At 36.9% G+C, this 19894-nt stretch overlaps 1 protein-coding gene across 1 annotated transcript in view; it reads left to right on the top strand.

Annotated features, from left to right (window-relative positions):
- The window catches only part of EFHC2 (EF-hand domain containing 2), a 231943-nt gene that overhangs the window by 62313 nt on the left and 149736 nt on the right, over positions 1 to 19894 (top strand). Inside the window, exon 3 of the mRNA XM_045860517.1 lies at positions 19609 to 19832. Within this exon, the coding sequence (XP_045716473.1) occupies positions 19609 to 19832 (224 nt within the window). The remainder of the gene's footprint in view (positions 1 to 19608; positions 19833 to 19894) is intronic.

Raw genomic sequence — 19894 nt, 5'->3', positions numbered from 1 at the left:
TACTGCTTTTGTTTTCTTTTATGGTTGTTATGGTTTTGCTGCCTACATTGAAGTCTTTAATTCATTTTGAGTTTATTCCTGTGAATGGTGTAAGTTGCTGGTCTAGTTTCATTTTTTGCATGTATTTGTCCAATTTCCCATACATAATTTATTTAAGAGACTGTCTTTACCTTATCGAATGTTCTTGCTCCTTTGTCAAATATTGATTGACTCTGAAGGCATAGGTTTATTTCTGGGCTCTCTATTCTGTTCCATTGATTTACATGTCTGTTTTTATGCCAGTACCACGCTGTTTTGATTACAATGATCTTGTAGTATATTTTGATATCAGGTATTGTGATACTTCCAACTCAGTTCTTCTTTGTTAAGATTGCTAAGGCTATTCAGGGTCTTTTGGGGTTTCATATACATTTTTGGAATATTTGTTCTATATCCAGGAGATATGCCATTAGTATTTTATTTTTTTAAAGATTGTATTTATTTATTTTTATACAGAGGGGAAGGGAGGAAGAAAGAGAGGGAGAGAAACATCAGCGTGTGGTTGCCTCTCATGTTCCCACTACGGGGGACCTGGCCCACAACCCAAACATGTGCCCTGACTGAGAATTGAACTGGTGACCCTTTAGTTAGCAGGCTGGTACTCAATCTACTGAGCCACACCAGATGAGGGCTGCCATTGGTATTTCAATAGGAATTAGGTTGAATCTGTAGATTGCATTGGATAGTATTAAAATTTTAATAATGTTAATTTTTCCTATTCATGAACATGTTGTATATGTCCACTTATATTTGTATCATCCTCAATTACTCTCTTCAGTATCCTATAATTCTACAAGTAAAGGTCTTTGAACTCCTTGGTTAAATTTATTCCTAGGTACCTAATTTTTTCCTTGCAATAATGAATGGGCTTGTTTTCTTAATTTCTCTTTCTAATAATTGATACATAAAAATGACATAGATTTCTGACTATTAATTTTATATCCCGCTACTTTACTGAATCCATTTATCAGTTAAAAAAAAGATTTTATTTATTTATTTTAGACAGAGCAGAAGAGAGGGAGAAAGAGAGGGAGAGAAACATCAATGTGTGGTTGCTTCTCATGCACCCACTGCTGGGGATCTGACCTGGCCCGCAACCCAGGCATATGCCCGGACTGGAAATTGAACCCGTGACCCTTTGGTTTGCAAGCCAGCACTCAATCCACTGAGTCATGCCAGCCAGGGCCATTTATCAGTTTTTCTTAAGTCTGCTTTATTGATTATGCTATTATAGTTGTAATGTGGATCCTGGCCGGCAGGATCCATGTGTGTTGTGGCTGCTATGAACAAATACACTCAGACTACAGAAGTCCTGTGGAGAAAAAGGGATGGCATAGCCACTCTCTGAGAGAGAGAGAAGGCCTCGTATCCTGCCTAGACAGGCTTTTATTGCTTTTCTGGGTACATTACATTGAGGATGGCCCTCATTTACTATGCACAGGTTCGCTGTGGGTGATGACCTTTTATAGATAACAAACGAAAGAATGTTGCTAATTACTTCAAAGAGAAGGATGTTGCAGACCAAGGGGAAAAGTGGTTGAACCCATTACACTCCATACTTGGGAGGTTTACAACAGATCTGAGGATGTTACAGCAAGCACTTGATGCCTCAATTCAGGGTGAGGGAGTTTTAGTGAAAGCAAGTCTCATAGCAGCCTATGTACAATGCAGGCCTTGATTCTCCATGGGAAAACCTATCCGTGGGCATAGCTCCTGTGTGCCATTCACTTCCCACTGGCCTTTCCAAGTGGTAAGTGAGCTATATTCCCATGCCACATGAAATGGTTCCCTATAGAGTTGTCCCAATTTTTCTCCCCATTGTCCCCCGCTGCCCTCATTTCTCCACCCTCCAGCATTCTCCCTCCCCCTTAGTTCATGTCCATGGGTTGTACATGTAAGTTCTTTGTCTTCTCCATTTCCTTTACTATTCTTAACCTCCCCCTGTCTATTTTGTACCTACCAATTATCCTTATTCCCTGTACCTTTTCCCCCCATTGTACCCCTCCCCATCCCCACTATAACCTTCATTGTGATCTCCATTTCTGTGATTTTGTTCCTGTTCTAGTTGTTTGCTTAGTTTTAGTTTTTGTTTTTTAGGTTCAGTTGTTGATAGTTGTAAGTTTGTTGTCCTTTTACTTTTCATAGTTTCAATCATCTTTTTCTTAGATAAGTCCCTTTAACATTTCATACAATGATGGACTCCTTTAACTTGACCTTATCAGGGAAGCACTTTATCTGCCTTTCCATTATCAATGATAGCTTTGCTGGATAGAGTCATCTTGAATGTAGGTCCTTGTCTTTCATGATTTTGAATACTTCTTTCCAAGTCTTTCTTGCTTGCAAGGTTTCATTTGAGAAATCAGTTGATAGTCATATGGGCACTACTTTGTAGGTACTGGTAACTCTCTCCTTTTCTGTTGCTGCTTTTAAGATTCTCTCCTTATCTTTAATCTTGGATAATATAATTATGATGTGTCTTGGTGTGTTTCTTCTTGAATCCTATTTCTTTGGGACTCTCTGAGCTTCCTGGACTTGCATGGCTATTTCCTTTGCCAGACTGGGGAAGTTTTCCTTCATTATTTTTTCAAATAAGTTTTCAATTTCTTGCTCTTCCTCTTCTCCTGCTGGTACACCTATGATTTGGATGTTGGAAAGTTTAAAGTTGTCCCAGATGTTCCTAAGCCTCTCTTCATTTTTTTGAATTCTTCTTTCTTCATTCTGTTCCAGTTTAATGTTTATTTCTTCCTTTTGTTCTAAATCTTTGATTCGAGTCCCGGTTTCCTTCCCTTCACTGTTGATTCCCTGTATATTTTTCTTTATTTCACTTTGTATAGCCTTCATTTCTTCCTTCGATTTGTGACTGAACTCAGTCATTTCTGTGAGCATTCTGATTACCTGTGTTTTGAACCCTGCATCTGATAGATTGTCTCTTTCCTTGTCACTTCTTTTTCTGGAGCTTTTATCTCTTCTTTCATTTAGGCCATATTTCTTTGTATCAGCACACCTGTTATATTGTAAGGGGTGGAGCCTTAGGTATTCATCAGTGTGGGGCAACCCACATCACTTCATTGTGGCACTTTATGTGCAGGAGGTGTCAGAGAGGGAACAATGGCACTTGCTTGGCTCTTGCCCCACTTTCTGTCACTTCCCTTGCTTCCCACAAGTGAATTGTACCCTTTAAAATGCTGATTACCAGGTGGATGGGCTTGTGTATGCTCTAGGACCCTGTGGGTCTCTCCAGCAGACTCTCCTATGAGACTGGGAGTTTCTCCCATTGCCACAACACCCACCAATTTTTATAACCAAAGTTTTTGAGGCTTTGTTTCCCCACACTGGAACCCTGGATCGTGTGGTTTGTTTTGCTCCCCAGTTGTTCCTCCTGGCTTATGGGCATGTGAATGTGGGAAATCCCATCCACCAGCCATTGTCTCACCCAACCCAGTCCACTGCCCTCTTGCAGCATGTCCTCTCTGCCCCGGCTGCTTGTCTCTGCTCCTCCTACCAATCTGGATGAATGCTTCTTCTTTAACTCCTTGGTTGTTGGACTTTCATGCAGTTTGATTTTCTGGCAGTTCTGGGTTTTTTGTTTTTAAATTGGTTGTTATCCTTCTTTAGGGTGTGTGAGGAAGCAAAGCGTTTCTACCTATGCCTCCATCTAGACTGGAACTCCCCATTTATCAGTTTTAGTAGTTTTTTTGGTGGAGTCTTTAGAGTTTTCTATACACAGTATCATATCATCTGTGAATAATTGCAATTTTGCTTCTTCCTTTCCAATTTGGGTGCCTTTTATTTCTTCTTCTTTTTTTTATTGTAGTGACTAGTACTTCTTGTACTATGTTAAAAAAGAGTGGTGAAAGCAGACATCCCTGTCTTGTTCCTGTTCTCAAGGGAAATACTTTTAGATTTTGCCCATTGAGTATGATGTTGGTTGTGGGTTTGCCATAAATGGCTTTTATTATGTTGAGGTATGATCTATCTATTTCCACTGTGATAAGAGCTTTTATCATGAATAGGTGACATATTTTATCAAATTCTTTTTCTGCATGTATTGATATGATCATGTGATTTTTATCCTTCATTTTATTTATGTGATGTATCACATTTATTGATTTGCAAATATTGTACCAACTTTGCATCACCAGAATAAATCTCACTTGATTACAATGTATGATGTTTTTAATGTATTTAATGGTTTATTAATACTTTGTTGAGGATTTTACCATCTATGTTCATCAGGGATATTGGACTAATTTTCTTTTTTTGTAGTGCCTGTATTTGCTTTTAGAATTACAATAATGTTGGCCTCATAAAATGAGCTTGGAGTCTTCCTTCCTCTTGAATATTTTTCAATAGTTTGAGGAGCATAGGTGTTGGTTCTCTCTTGAATGTTTGGTAAAATTCACCTGTCAAGCAATCTGGTCCAGGACTTTTGTTTGTTGAGAGTTTTTTTATTACTGCTTCAATTTTATTAATTGTAATTAGTCTATTCAGTTTTTCTCATTTTTTTTGTGATTCGGTTTTTGAAAATTGCATGTTTCCAGAAATTTATCCATTTTACCCAGCTTATTTAATAATTTGACATATGGTTTTGTATTATGTTTTTAGTCTCTGTGTCATTTATTTCCTTTCTAATCTTCATAATTTCCTTCCTTCTAGTTACTGTAGGCTTCGTTGTCCCTTTTCTAGTTCTTTTAAGTATATGGTATTTTTCTTGCTTCTTTAGGTAGACCTATAATGCTATTGATTTTTTTCTCAGGACTTGCTTTGCTCTGTCCTGTAGATTTTGGGTCATTGTGTGTCCATTTTCATTTGTCACCAAGTAACTTTTTATTTCTTCTTTGATCTCATTGTTAACCCATTCATTGTTTAATAAAATGTTATTTAGCTTCCATATGCTTGAGTGTTTTTGAGTTTTTTTAAAATTATGATTGATTTCTATTTTCAAGCCACTGTGGTCAGAGAAGATGCTTGATATAATTTCAGTCTTCTTGAATTTATTAAGGTTTATTTTAGGTCCTAGCATGTGGTCGTGGAGAATGTTCCATGTGTACTTGAAAAGAGGGTATATTCTGCTGCTTTGGGATGAAATGTTCTGTAAATATAAATTAAATTTATGTGGTCTAGTGTGTTGTTTAAGGTCACTGTTGTCTTGTTGATTTTTTGTCTGCAATATTTATCCATTGATATTAATGGGGTGTTAAAATCCCCTACTATAACTGTATTGCTGTCGATCTCTCCCTTAATGTCCACTAAGATTTTCTCTCTATATTTAGGTGCTCCTATGTTTGGTGCATATATGTTTACAAGGCTTATATCCTCTTGTTGAATCGATCCCTTTAGTATTACGTAATGTTCTTCTTTGTCTCTTGTAATAACCTTTGTTTTGAAGTGTATTTTGTCTAATATAAGTATTGCCACCCTAGCCTTTTTTTTTTTCATTTCCACTTGAATGGAATATTTTTTACATCCCTTATTTTCAGTCTATGTGCATCCTTTGTTCTGAGGTGAGTCTCTTGTAAACAGCATATATATAGGTCATGTATTCTCATCTATTCAGCTACCCTGTGTATTTTATTCTTTTTTATATTTTATTGTTTATACTATTAGTTGTCCCAATTTTACCTCTTTGCCCCCCTCCAATCTAACCTCCACTCACTCAGGCAATCCCATACCATTGTTGATGTCCATGGGTCATGCATATATGCTCTTTGGCTACTCTGTTCCCTATGCTGTACTTTATATCCCCATGACTATTGGGGGTAACTACAATACCAATGTGTACTTCTTAACCTCTTCACCTTTTTCACCTATCTTCATTATCCCTTGCCATCTGGCAAGCATCAAAACCTTTTCTGTATCTATGATTCTGTTTCTGTTCTTCATGTTTGTTTATATTGTCTTTTAGATTCAATTGTTGATATGTATTTATTGCCATTTTGTTGTTTGTATTTTTGATCTTCTTCTTCTTAAAGAAGACTCTAACATTTCATATAATACTGGTTTGGTGGTGATGAAATCCTTTAGTTTTTCTTGAATGGGAAGTTCTTTATCTGTCCTTCAATACTAAGTGATAGCTTTGCTAGGTAGAACAATCTTGGTTGTAGGTCCTTGTTTTACTTGCCAATCCCTTCCAGCCCCCAAAGTTTCTCTTGAGAAATCAGCCAACAATTTTGTGGAAGCTTTCATAGATAACTAACTGCTTCTCTCTTGCTGCTTTTAAGATTTTCTTTTTGTATTTAACCTTTGGCATTTTAATTGTGTCTTGGTGTCGGCCTCTTTGAGTTCATCTTGTTTGGGATGCTCCACACTTCCTGGACTTGTATGTCTGTTTCCTTCACCATATTAGGGAAATTTTCTGTCATTATTTTTTCAAATAGGTTTTCAATGTCTTGCTCTCTCTGCTGTCCTTCTGGCGCCCCATGATGTGAAGGTTGGTACATTCAAAGTTGTCTCAGAGTTTCTTACACTATCCTCATTTATTTTGGATTCTTTTTTCTTATTGCTGTTCTGATTGATTATTATTTTGTTCCTTATATTCCAAATTGCTATTTTGATTCTTGTCTTCATCCACTCTACTGTTGATTCCTTATAAATTGTTCTTTATTTCAATTAAGATATTCTTAATTTCTGATTGATTCTCTAATTTCTGAAAAGATTCTTAATTTTATCTTTTCTATGGGGTTAGGTTCTCACAAGTTCATTGAGCATCTTTGTAACTAGTGTTTTGAACTCTGCATCTAGTAGTTTGCTTGTTTCCATTTTACTTATTTCTTTTTCTGGGGCTTTGTATGTTCTTTCCTTTGGGCCATGTTTCTTTGTCTCTTCATTTTGGCAGCCTCCCAGTGTTTGTTTCTATGTATTAAGTCGAGGTGTTATGTCTCTCAGGCTTCTTAGAGTGGCCTAATGTAGTGTGTGTCCTGTAGGGTTCAGTCACACAGCCTCCCCTGTTACCCAAGCTGAGTACTCATAAGGCACCCACTGTGTACACCTCCCTGTTGTACTTGACCCTAATTGCTGTTGACATGTCCAAAGTCAGCCACTGCCTGTGTTCTGTCTGGGGTTGCACAGTATAAGCTACACAGTGAACTGCAGATGGCTGCTACTTGTGCTGTGTTTGGAAGTGCCCAGGTGAGGCCAAGCTGTGAACCAAGGCCAGATACTGCTAGTGCCAGGCCTGGGGCAACTTAGTGAGAGGTACCAGCCTTACTGAAGCCATATGCTGCTTGTTTGAGATAATTTAAGAAAATCAGAAACATGGGCCAAGACAAGCCATTTATATGAAAAAGGCACTGGAAGCAGCTTGGATGGGCCTGAAAGTTTGGTGGGATAGGGCCTCAGGGAATCACCAGGGTGGAGTAACCAGTGTGAGCCAGGTTGATGGAGTCTCAGATATGGCACCTGCCTGCCAGTTCTATGGGGGGAAGGCTCATTGAAGGAACAATGGCCCTTGTCAGTACTTCTGTCTTGGAGAAAACTACCCCCCCCAGCTCTCACCCTGATGCTGGATTCAGTTCTTCCTCATGTCACTCTGATAACTTTTAGTTACACTGGAGCTCAGAGGGAGTAAGTCCAAGTAAGTCTGCACATGGGCCCTTGAATAGGAACTGCCTGGGCCTTCAGAAGTTTCTATCTGTCACAACCTCATTCCTTGCTCATTTCTGGAACCAGAAGTTATGGAGACTTATCTTTCCAGCACTGGTACATGGGGTTAGGGCTTGGACTCCTTGCTACTGAGATGTCCCTCCCATTTTTATCCACCACACATAGGAATGGGACAGCCTGTTTCTCATCTCTGACCCTCCTACCAGTCTCAGAATGGTTTCTTCTTTAATTCTGTAGTTATAGGACTTTCATTCAACTCAATTTTTGACAGTTCTTAGTGATCATTGTTATATAATTTAATTGTAATTTTGATGTGGTTGTATGAGGAGGCAAGCCATATCACTCAGCCTCCAACTCTAGCTCCCCCAGAAGGAGCATGCCACCCATTCAGGTTGGGTGTACCCAAGTGCACCCACTGCAGAAGCCAGTTCAGCAGGTCAGAGCCACCAGGACTTGGGAAAACAGATCAAGACCATCTTCCATTGTGTGTGTGTGGGGGGTACCTGCAGAACCTGCAGGAGGAGAGGTAGCTCGATGCCTCTTCTCAGCTGTATAGCTGCACCTGTTCCAGCCTCAGACCAGGGCCTCTGAGGGAGATACTTTCTAAAGTTCCAGCTCTGAGCAGCGTTCAAAGGGTCATAGTATTTTTAGGATTCAAACTTAGTAGACATGATGGCAAGTGACAATTCCCATTGTGTATTTATTCACTAAAAAATACCTGCCCTTCATCTTGGATGTGCCCTAAGTCTACAGTGTTATTAAAATGTACTCAACATCCTTAATTCTGGAATGTGAATTCCTAAAAACTAAATTTAGTGGTATGAACAAAGATCTAAAGCAAGCCCCAAATGAATGAAATGAAAATGCATTAAAAATAAAGGGATCTATCATCATTTTCATCTAAACCACAGGGAAATTTTAGAAAGTTAAACCTTGCAGAGTATAATCAGATAGCAGGGCCTTTCAAAATTGGAAGAGGGATTTAAAATGTCAAGATAAGGAAGAACTTAAAAGCCGTCATCTGATGCCTGGACATCTGCTCAACTTGTCTTTATAGAGCAGTTAAGCAGTTAAACAGCTAAAGACTTAAAGGGTAAATATAGTGCTTTTGTTGTTGTTTTTCCATTTTGTAGCATTATTTTATTTTATACCTTGATAATATTGAGTGTTCTTCAACATGTGCCAAAGACATGGCACCCTGCCCATTTCTTTGATATTCCACCAAAAATTTCTGCTGGTAGAGTTTCTGTCATTTATCATGGAAGACTATAAACACACAAATTACCAATAAATAGAAATTTCAGTCCCCACAGGACACAGTTGAGAGATCTCACAAATATGTTATTGAAAGCTCTCATGTAAAACTACACATTTCAAATAGCTCACATTAGTTTTCTGATTAATGTGGAATTTTATGACTTTGGATTTCTTGTTATTAAAATTTTTTTATTTGATGTTAGATCTGCCTTTTCTTTCCAACCCATGCATGGTCAGGACTCTTTTTGTTACCACAGAGAACTTTTGAGAACCATCTAATGGGAGAAGTGAGGGAACTAAGATAAGAAAGAGTATAGGGTCTGGGATATGCAGACTTCTAAGAGAAGAGCAGCTCCATAATCTCTCTTTCCTTTTCATGGTGGCTGGCAGTTGTTCTTTTTGTTTTTGTCCTGTTTTTCCTATAACATTTCCTCCCCTCCTTCACTTAATTAATTTGTCTACAGTACCATGGGATATAGTTCAGTACAAACTGTGAAAAGTAATGGTATTTAGTTTGAACTTGAAAATCAAATTCAAGATCTTTTTCTGCCATTTGTTAGGGTATGACCTTTGGGTATGTCACTTAACTACTCTGAGCTTTGGTTTTCTTATCCATAAAGTGAATATTTATATTTTATGCATTATCTGACTCATGGGATTATTGAAGATTAAATAAGTAAATGTATATGAAAGTATAGCCTAGGGCTGTAATGATGATGATGATGATGATGATAATGATGATGATGATTTGAAAGCTCAGTGTTTGGGGCAGTTCTTCTCACCTAGAAAAACATAGGATTCCTATCCACAATCTTACTGAACAGAAATCAGCACTAACTTGCTTATTTTAATTTTTATAATGAAGCACAAATGTAAGATAGATAGAATTTCTGGAGAATCTCTTGGCTACTGAATAAATCTTACATATTTTGAAAAACTGTCACAATGTATTTTTAAAGAAATATATGATGGTTCTTGAAAATACCTGAAATGCACATGCTTTTATAGAAGAGTAAATATGCAATTTGTTTTAAATGTCTAATCTTGAATGATTAATTTGCATACCGGTTTCAGTAGCATGAATTAAAGGCTAATTGAAATGTAATTTTTTGCAGTAAAATTATATCATCTTTTATGAAGTACCATTAAAAATATTCTAGGCCATTTCTAATTTTATAGTTTTATTATTTTAATTTAATGTACCAAGTAATTAAAAATTGCCATAAAGAAAAAAAGATGAAAATGATTTTAGTAAATTTCCCTTCAACACAGTGAAAAGGCGATTAGTAGAATAATGGAACAGAGCTCAACACAGTACCTAGCACATTAAGATATTCATTAAATGTTCCCTCATGAATTGTAATGACTAATTAATAAGTGTTTCTAGACTTTGGGAAAAGATGCCATTCTCAGTGCTGTATAAAATACAAAGACGATCACTTGATGTCTTTATACTGAAGCACTTCCATACAGAAGTAACATAAGCCAATTTTTTTCTTGAGCCATTAGAACCTCAGCTTGCTCTGTTTGTCTTTTTCTCTTTACTTTTAGAGTAGATTTTGAGGCCTAAGTTAGTAAAAAAAAATGTTGAGAGACAATTTTCCATGGGTATCTTGCATTTCTGTAGATCTTGCAAGCTGAAGCACCGACTGGTCTTTGTGCTGGACAGTCTCTTCAAGGATGTTTGTATAGCAAACAGCTTTGGAAGACAAAGATAGTTTCTCCCTCTGGAACAAATTATAGATATGCTCATAGCCTTGGAAAATAGAGGCAGTGTCTCTTTCTAGAACAAAGGGCAGACATGCTTACTGTCCAGTCTGATAAAAGTAATGTTTCATTCTGAGACAAAAGGAAGGAATGCTTGTTGTCCATGAAAAGATTTGGGTTCCCTAATCTCAGGGTTCCTCTCCTGTAATGTAACCCACTCTGTGCAGGAGTTATCTGGACCTTGTGCCACATGTGGGAATTGAGGTTCAGAAAGCTGGTGCCAAAAATGCTGATATTTTGGCTACTGGTATTGCTGTTGGTAATAAACTGCCCTTTATTTCTAACCAAGCATCTTGTGTCTTCTGCCGGCATCCATGAATCTGTGGGAGGCTAACTTGTTAGCTTGCAAGTAGTATAAAATCTCAAATTGTAAACAGTTCCTAACAACTGTTTTCAGCAGTGTTTGGGTATGTTTGATGGCATGATGTGCTGTTAGTACACACACTCAGAAAGAGAATCTGTTTATCTCCAGTAGCTAACCACCATTTGGGGTATACTTGGGGATCCAGATTCCATATTCTCAAGAGGAAAAGTGAATGGGCATTATAGAGTTGGAAGAGATGGGATGAGATATAGAACCTTTGGCCCAGAACACTGGCTAAACTATGAAGCCCCTGATAATGCTCACTTTGTGGGTATGGACGGGAGGAGGTGGACAGGAGCTATATAGGAAGAAGGAGAGATAAGAGGAGGGTAGAGGAAAGAAGATTCCACAAAGTTTCAAAGCAGCATAAAGTCATTCATGTTTCTAGGTGTTGTAAATCATGGTGTACATGGTGTATGGTAGGTATTGCACCTACCATATTGCAGCTTATTAGCTTATTTTTTTTAAGCCAAGAGTATGGGGTTTTGTGAGCACTCTGCTTTGGGGTCTTATTGCCTTGTTTTTTTTTTCCATGATGGCAGAATAATTTTTTCAACACATGTTTTTGAATGTCTTGTGTTCAAGGCATTGTGTAAAGTGTTAAAGATACTACAGTGAGTAAGTGAACAGAACAAGAGCAACAGGAGCAGCTAACTTCCACTGAATGCTTATTATAAACCAATACTTAGTGCTTTACATACATTGTACTCAACCCTGGCAGCAACCACAAGAGGTATGAAATAATTTGTATAGCAGTCTTAGAGTTAAGAAAACTGAGGCTTCAAGAGGTTCATTAACTTGCCCAAGGTTATGTAGTTATTGAATGCTAAAAGCTTGGGAATAATTTTATTTTGTTTTGTAATTATAGTTTATATTCATTATTATTTTGTATTGGTTTCAGATGTACAACATAGTGATTAGACAATCATATACATTAAAAAGTGATCCTCCCTATATTTCAAATACCAACCTAGCACTGTACATAGTTATTAAATATTACTGACTATATTCCCAGTGCTGTACTTTACATCCCTGTGAGTTTTTGTGACTAACAATTTATACTTATTAATCACTTCATCTTTTTCATACAGTCCCCAATACCCCTCCCCTCTGGCAACGATCAGTTTGTTCTTTGTATCTATGAGTCTGTTTCTGTTTTGTTCATTTATTTTGTTCTTTAGATCCCACATGTAAGTGAAATCATATGGTATATGTCTTTCTCTATGTGACTTATTTCAGTTAGCATAATCCCTTCTAGGTCCATATATTGCCATTGCATATGGTAAGATTTCATTCCTTTTTATGGGCAAGCAATATTCCATTGTATATATGTACCAATGTATTTTTATCCACTCATCTATTGATGGGCATTTGGGTTGCTTCCATATCTTGGCTATTGTAAATAATGCTCCAGTGAATGTAGGGGTGCATATATTCTTTCAAATTAGTACTTTGAGTTGCTTCAGATATATACAAAACCAAGTAGAAGAATTGCTGGGTCATAAAGCAGTTCCTTTTTCAATTTTTAAGGAACCTCCATACTGTTTTCCACAAGGGCTGCACCAGTTTGCTTTCCCACAAACTGTGCACGAGTGTTCCCATTCCTTCACATTCTCTCCAACACTTGTTTCTTGATTGATTGATAATAGCCATTTTGATAGATGTGAACTGATACCTCATTGTGGTTTTAATTTGTATCTCTCTAATGATTAGTGACATCGAGCATCTTTTCACATGTCTACTGGCCATCTATGTGTCTGTTCAGGTCCTCTGCCCCTTTTTTAATGAGATTGTCTGTTTTTTGGGTGTTGAGTTGTATAATTTCCCTATAAATTTTGAACATTAACCGCTTGTCAGATGTCTCATTGACTAATAGCTTCTTCCATTTATTAGGTCATCTTTTTGTTTTGTTGATGGTTTCCTTAGTTTGATATAGTCCCATTTGTTTGTTTATTTATTTGTTGTTTGCTTGGCTTGAGAAGGTATGTCAGAAAAAATATTTCTTAGAGAAAAGTCAGAGATTTTACTGCCAGTGTTTTCTTTCAGGAGTTTTATGGCTTCAAGTCTTACATTTAAAAGTATTATAATCCAGCCCTGGCTGGTGTAGCTCAGTGGATTGAGCTCAGGCTATGAACCAAATCATCGCAGGATCGACTCCCAGTCAGGGCACATGCCTGGGTTGCAGGCCACAGCCCCCAGCAACCGCACATTGATGTTTCTCTCTCTCTCTCTCTTTCTCCCTCCCCTCTCTCTCTAAAATAAATAGATAAATAAATAAAAGTAGTATAATCCATCCATTTTGAGTTTATTCTTTTTTTTAGTAATTATTTTTATTTATTTTATTTTTTAAAATGATTTTACTGTTGTTCAATTAGAGTTGTCTGCATTTACCCCCACCACTCTCCACCCACCCCAGCCAAACCACCTCCTTCCTTTGCTTCCACTCCCCCACCCCTTGGTTTTGTCCATGTGTCCTTTATAGTTGTTCCTGAAAACCCTTCCCTCTGTGGGGGGATGAGTTTATTCTTTATATGCTGTAAAAAGATGTTCTAGTTTCATTTTTCTGCATATATCTGTCTAATTTTCCCAGTTCCACTTATTGAATAGACTGTCTTTATTCCATTGTATGTTCTTGCTTCCTTTGTCATATATTAATTGACCACATAGGTATGGATTTATTTCTGGGCTCTCTGTTTTGTTACTTTGATCTAATGTCTTTTTATGCCAGTACCATACTGTTTTACTATATCCTTGTAGTATATTTTGGTATCAGGTAGCATGAACCTCCAATTTTGTTTTTTTTTCTTTTCTTCATGGCTATTGAGGGTCTTTTGTGGTTCCATATAAATTTTAGAATTATTTGTTCTAGTTCTGTGCAACACATCATTGGTATTTTGATATAAATTGTATTGAATTTGTAGATTTTTTTGGCCAGTATGGACATTTTAGTGATGTTACTTCTCTCTCTCCATGAGCATGGTATATGCTTCCACTTATTTGTATCTTCTTCAATTTCTTTTTTTAGTGTCTTACAGTTTTCCAAGTACAGGTCTTTTAACTCTTTGGTTAAATTTATTCCTAGGTATTTTATTTTATTTTATTTTATTGATGCAGTTGTAACTAGGATTGTTTTCTCAGCTTTTCTTTCTGATAATTCATTATTGTTGTATAAAATGCAACCAATTTTTGAATATTTATATTCTCCTACTGTACTGAATTCATTTGTCAGTTTTACTAGTTTATTTGGTGGTATCTTTAGGGTTCTATCTATATAATATCATATCATCTGCAAATAATGACAGCTTTACTTTTTTATTCCCAATTTGGATATATTTTAATTTTTCTTCTAGTCAGATTTCTGTGGTTAGGATTTCCAGTACTATGTTGAATAAAAGTGCTGAAAGTGGACATCCCTGTCTTGTTCCTGATCTTAGTGGAAAAGATTTTAGTTTTTGCCCATTGAGTATGATGTTGGCTGTAGGTTTATCATATAGGGCATTTATTATTTTGAGGTATATTTCCTCTACTCCTACTTTGCTGAAAATTTTTATCATAAATAGGTGCTGGATTTTGTCAAATGCTTTTTCTGTATCTACTGATGTGATTATATGATTATTATCCTTCATTTTGTTTATGTAGCATATCATGTCAATTTATGTTCTGATGTTGAACATCCTTGCATCCCAGGAATGAATCCCTCTTGATCAAGGTGTATGATCTTTTTAATGTATTGCTAAATTCAGTTTGCTCATATTTTGTTGCAGACTTTTGCATCAGTGTTTTTATCAGGGATATTAGTTTACGATTTTCTTTATCTGGTTTTGGAATTAGGATAATGCTAGCCTTGTAAAAGGAGCTTGGAGTTCTTCAATCCTGTTGAATTTTATGCAATAGTTTGGGAAGAATAGGTGTTAGTTCTTCCTTGAGTGTTTGGTAAAATTTACCTGTGAAGCCATCTAGTACAGGACTTGTTTCTTGGGAGATTTTTGATTACTGCTTCGATTTCTTTGGTTGTAATTGGTCTGTTCAGATTTTCCATTTCTTCTTGATTCATTGTGTGTTGTATGTTTCCAGGAATTTTATCCAGATTGTCCAATTTGTTAGCATATAGCTGTTCATAGTATTCCTTTCTGATCTTTTGTATTTCTCTGGTGCCAGCTGTTATGTCTCCTCTTTAATTTTTTATTTTATTTATTTGTATCCTCTTGTGGTTTTTTTGATGAGTTTGATTAAAGGTTTACCAATATTGTTTATCTTTTCAAAGAACAGCTCTTTGTTTCAATGATCTTTTGAATTTTTTAAACTATTTTATTTCTGCTCTGATCTTTTTTATTTCCTTTCTTCTACTCACTTTGAACTTTATCTGTTTTTTTTTTCTAGTTCCTTTAGGTGTAAGGTTAGATTGTTTATTTGAGATTTTTCTTTCTTCCTTGACATAGGCCTGTATTCCTATGAATTTCCCTGTTAGGACTGCTTTTGCTGTGTCCCATAGATTTTGTGTTGTTGTGTTTTACTTTTCATTTTTCTCAAGGTATCCTTTGATTTCTTCCTTGACCTCATCATTACCTTATTAATCACATAACACGTTATTTAGCCTCCATGTGTTTCTGTGCTTTTCTGTTTTTTAAAAGTATATTTTATTGATTATGCTATTACAGTTGTCCCATTCTCTTTTCTCCCCTTTATTCCCCTCCGCCTGATACCCTCTTTTCCTCCAGCATCTGCCCCCACCCACACTTAGTTCATGTCCATGGGACATACATACTAGTCCTTTGGCTTCTCCATTTCCTATACTATTTTTAACTTCCTCCTGTCTATTTTGTACCTACCATTTATGCCTTCTATTCCCTGTACCTTTCCCCCATTCTCTCTCCCTTCCCCCTCTCCACTGATAACCCTCCATGTGATCTCCATTTCTGTAATTCTTTTCCCTTTCTAGTTGTTTGCTTTGCTTGTTTTTTTGTTGTTGTTGTTGTTCAGTTGTTGATAGTTGGGAGTTTGTTGTCATTTTACTCTTAATAGTTTTGATCTTCTTCTTTTTCTTACATAAGTCCCTTTAATATTTCATATAATAAGGGCTTGGTGATGATGAACTCCTTTAACTTGATCTTATCTGGGAAGCACTTTATCTGCCCTTCCATTCTGAATGATAGCTTTGCTGGATAGAGTCATCTTAGATGTAGGTCCTTGTCTTTCATGACTTTGCATACTTCTTTCCAGCCCCTTCTTGCCTGAAAGGTCTCTTTTGAGAAATCAGCTGATAGTCTTATGGGAACTTCTTTATAGGTAACTGTCTCCTTTTCTCTTGCTGCTTTGAAGATTCTCTTTCTCTTTAATCTTGGGTAATTATGATGTGCCTTGGTGTGTGCTTCCTTGGGTCCAACTTCTTTGGGACTCTCTGAGCTTCCTAGAAGTCTATTTCCTTCACCAGATTGGGAAAATTTTCCTTCATTATTCAGATAAGTTTTCAATTTCTTGTTCTCCCTCTTCTCCTTCTGGCACCTGTATGATTCAGATGCTGGAACATTTAAAGTTGTCCCAGAAGTTCCTAAGCCTCTCCTCATTTTAAAAAAGTTCTTTCTTCTTTCTGTTCTGGTTGAGTGTTTATTTCTTCCTTCTGCTCCAAATCTTTGATTTGAGTCCTGGTTTCCTTCCCTTCATTGTTGGTTCCCTGTGTATTTTTTCTTTATTTCACTTTTCATAGCCTTCACTTTTTCCTCTGTTTTGTGACCATACTCTATCATTTCTGTGAGCATCCTGATTACCATTGTTGAACTCTGCATTTGATAGTCTCTCTCCTTGTCACTTAGTTCTTTTTCTGGAGTTTTGATCTGTTCTTTCATTTAGGCCATATTTCTTTGTCTTGGTGCACCTGTTACCTTGTAAGTGGGAGAACCTTGGATATTCACCAGGGTGGGGCAACCCACTTCATTGCATTGTGGTGCTTTATGTGGGGGAGAGGTCAGAGAGGGAACAATGCTGCTTGTTTGATTCTCACTTCAATTTCAACAGACTGGCAGTACTGCCAGAATTCCCACAGGTTACTATAGCTAGAGTTTTTGAGTCTTTATTTTCCCCCATGTTTGAACCCTGGGGTGTACAGTATTTTTCGCCCTGCACTTTTTCCTCCCAGTTTATCTGCACACAAATGTGGGACTGCCTGGTCTCCCAGCTACCACCTTGCTATGTGTCCTTTCCACTCTGGCTGCCCATCTCCACCCCTACTATCAGTCTGGGTGAATGTTTCTTCTTTAACTGCTTGGTTGTCAGACTTCCATAGAGTTTGATTTTCTGGCAGTTCTGGTTGTTTTTTGTTTTGAAATTTGTTGCTTCCTTCTTTTGGTTATGTGAGGAGGCAGAGCTTATCTACCTACACCTTCATCTTGGCCAGAACTTTTTAAATGTTTTTCCTTGTAATTGATTTCTAGTTTCATAACATTGTGGTCAGAGAAGATACATGATATAATTTCAGTCTTTTTAAATTTGTTGTGTCTTGTTTTGTGGCCTCACATGTGGTCTATTGTAGAAAATGTTCCATGTGTGCTTGAAAATAGTGTATATTATGCTGCTTTGGGGTGAAATGCTCTGAAAATATCAGTTAAATCCTTCTGGTTTATTGTATCATTTAAGGCTCCATCTTAACTTTCTGTCTGGAAGATCTATCCATTGATGTCTATGGGGTGTTAAAGTCTCTTACTCTGACTATTAACTGTTTATCTCTCTGTTATGTCCATCAAGATTTTGTTTTACCATATTTTGCTGTATGTACTGCATACCCATGTTTTTGGCTCGAAATTTCAGAAAATTTTAAAAAACATTTTATTATCTATCTATCTATCTATTTATATATTGATTTATTTTTAGAAACAAAACAGATAATCATATTCCAGGGTATTATTTTGCTTATGGATATCATCATTGCTTTCTAGAGTTACACTTTTAATGCATAAGCACAAATAAAATAATTAAAATAGTTATATAGATATGAAATTAGTACTTCCCATGTATAATGCACATCCTTATTTTTTCCTAAAAAATTTTGGGCAAAAAGTATGCATTATACATGGAAAAGTATGGTATATATTTAGGCATCCCTATGTTGGGTATATAAATGTTTAGAAGGGTTATATCCTCTTGTTGGATTGATCCCTATATGTAATGTCCTTCTTTTTCTCTTATTATAGCCTTTATTTTAAAGTCTGTTTTATCTGATACAAGTATTGGCATAAGAGCTGGGAAGTTTTGAATTTATGCAGGATTCCTCTAAAGTACTTGCTGTTATACCCTACTGCCTCATGGAATATAGAACCTGTTCTCACTATGCTTATAGAAAGTACCAGACCAAGAACTACCTAAGCAATTAAAATAGTGTGGTTGTATTTGCCACAGAGGAAAGTATAGGAAGCCATAGCAACACATAGATGGATCTAATTCTGGTGGAGCCTATAGGTGGGGTTGGGGTCATCTTAAAAACACTGTAGATGTTTCAAAGATTTAATCTGAAGTATTAACATTGAATATTGTAAAAGTATATAGGAGGGGTATCATTTTTACAAAATGTCACCATTTCTTAAGCTCTTCTAAAGGGATGAAAGAGAAGCATAATTAAAAGAGACCTTTGCAATTTGAAGCAGAAAATCTGAATTTGGTTGTATATCAAAACCAAATATACTTTAGCATTACAGTATATGCACACATTACACTCCATTTGATTTGATCATAAAGACAGAACACTGTATCTCAAAACCTGCCTATTTATAATACCAAATGCTTAATTAGAAAAACAAAGGAATCTTTTCTGTAAGAGTTCTTACATGTCACAAGATCTGCCTGGGCATTAATCACATTGCTGGTGTCACATCAACCTCAGTGGCTTCAGCCTTGAATGCCAGGACACACAGGTGCAGGCCCTCAAGTTGTGAGAATATGAACCCTACACCCAGTGTGGGAGTTACACACTGCTCTCCTGTTCAGTTCATGTGGATTTCTTCCAGTAACTGCTGTTTAAGGTAGTTGGTGCTCACACCGTCGAAATTGTTGTGCCTTTCTTCCTCCACAGTGTCATATGAGAAACCTCCCACACCCTCCCCCTCACATAGCTTAGAACAGAAGACCTGAAGGGGGATACCCAGAAGCTGGGAAAGAAAAGGCATCACCACAACTTGTTGCTATGGTGAACTCTTAGTGCCTTTTTTTTAGTGCATTCATATTGAGTGCTAGTAGGTGAAAATGACCATGCTTGTTCTTGGAAAAGGTATGATAGCAATTTTTGGTGCATTAAGTCATTCTGTATCCCCCTCTGCCATCCTACCTAGTCTTTGTGGCTTATTAAAGTACCTCCCTAGTACCACTTAGGCAACTCTAATAACATGTAAGACTGATCAAATAACTCTAGACCTCAGAAGTCTTAGCTCCCTCTGGCTTCCTCAGGGTTTGAACATACTGACATTACCTGTAAGAACCAGCCCTTTGCCCAAATCACTGTTGTGGGAAAGCATTCGGGGCTGTTACTGAGATGTGCTGTGACCTCTTCCTTGTTAGCTGCATGATGAAAAATTATGTTTTATTTCATACCACAGGGACTATTATTCGGCGACATCGGATTCCTCTCCCACCTCCTGATGATGATCAGTTTTATACTGTGTATTCTTTCAATATCAGCATAGACATTGTCTTTTATGGCCGGACATTCAAGATTTATGACTGTGATGCATTCACAAAAAACTTTTTGAAGAACATAGGAGTCAAATTAAACCCCCCAAGCCAGTGTCCAGAAGATCCTTACATGAAGACTCGGAGAGAGGTAAGAAGTTGATATGTCTATGAGTTCTCGTCTTGAGAATCAATCTCTTCAGAGAGTCAGTA

The sequence above is a fragment of the Phyllostomus hastatus genome, unplaced genomic scaffold (assembly GCF_019186645.2).
Source record: "Phyllostomus hastatus isolate PE091 unplaced genomic scaffold, TTU_PhHast_1.1 phas_scaffold_200, whole genome shotgun sequence".
NCBI lineage: Eukaryota > Metazoa > Chordata > Mammalia > Chiroptera > Phyllostomidae > Phyllostomus > Phyllostomus hastatus.
Note: the sequence above shows the minus strand (reverse complement) of the source record. Positions and strands in the feature narration are given on the sequence as shown.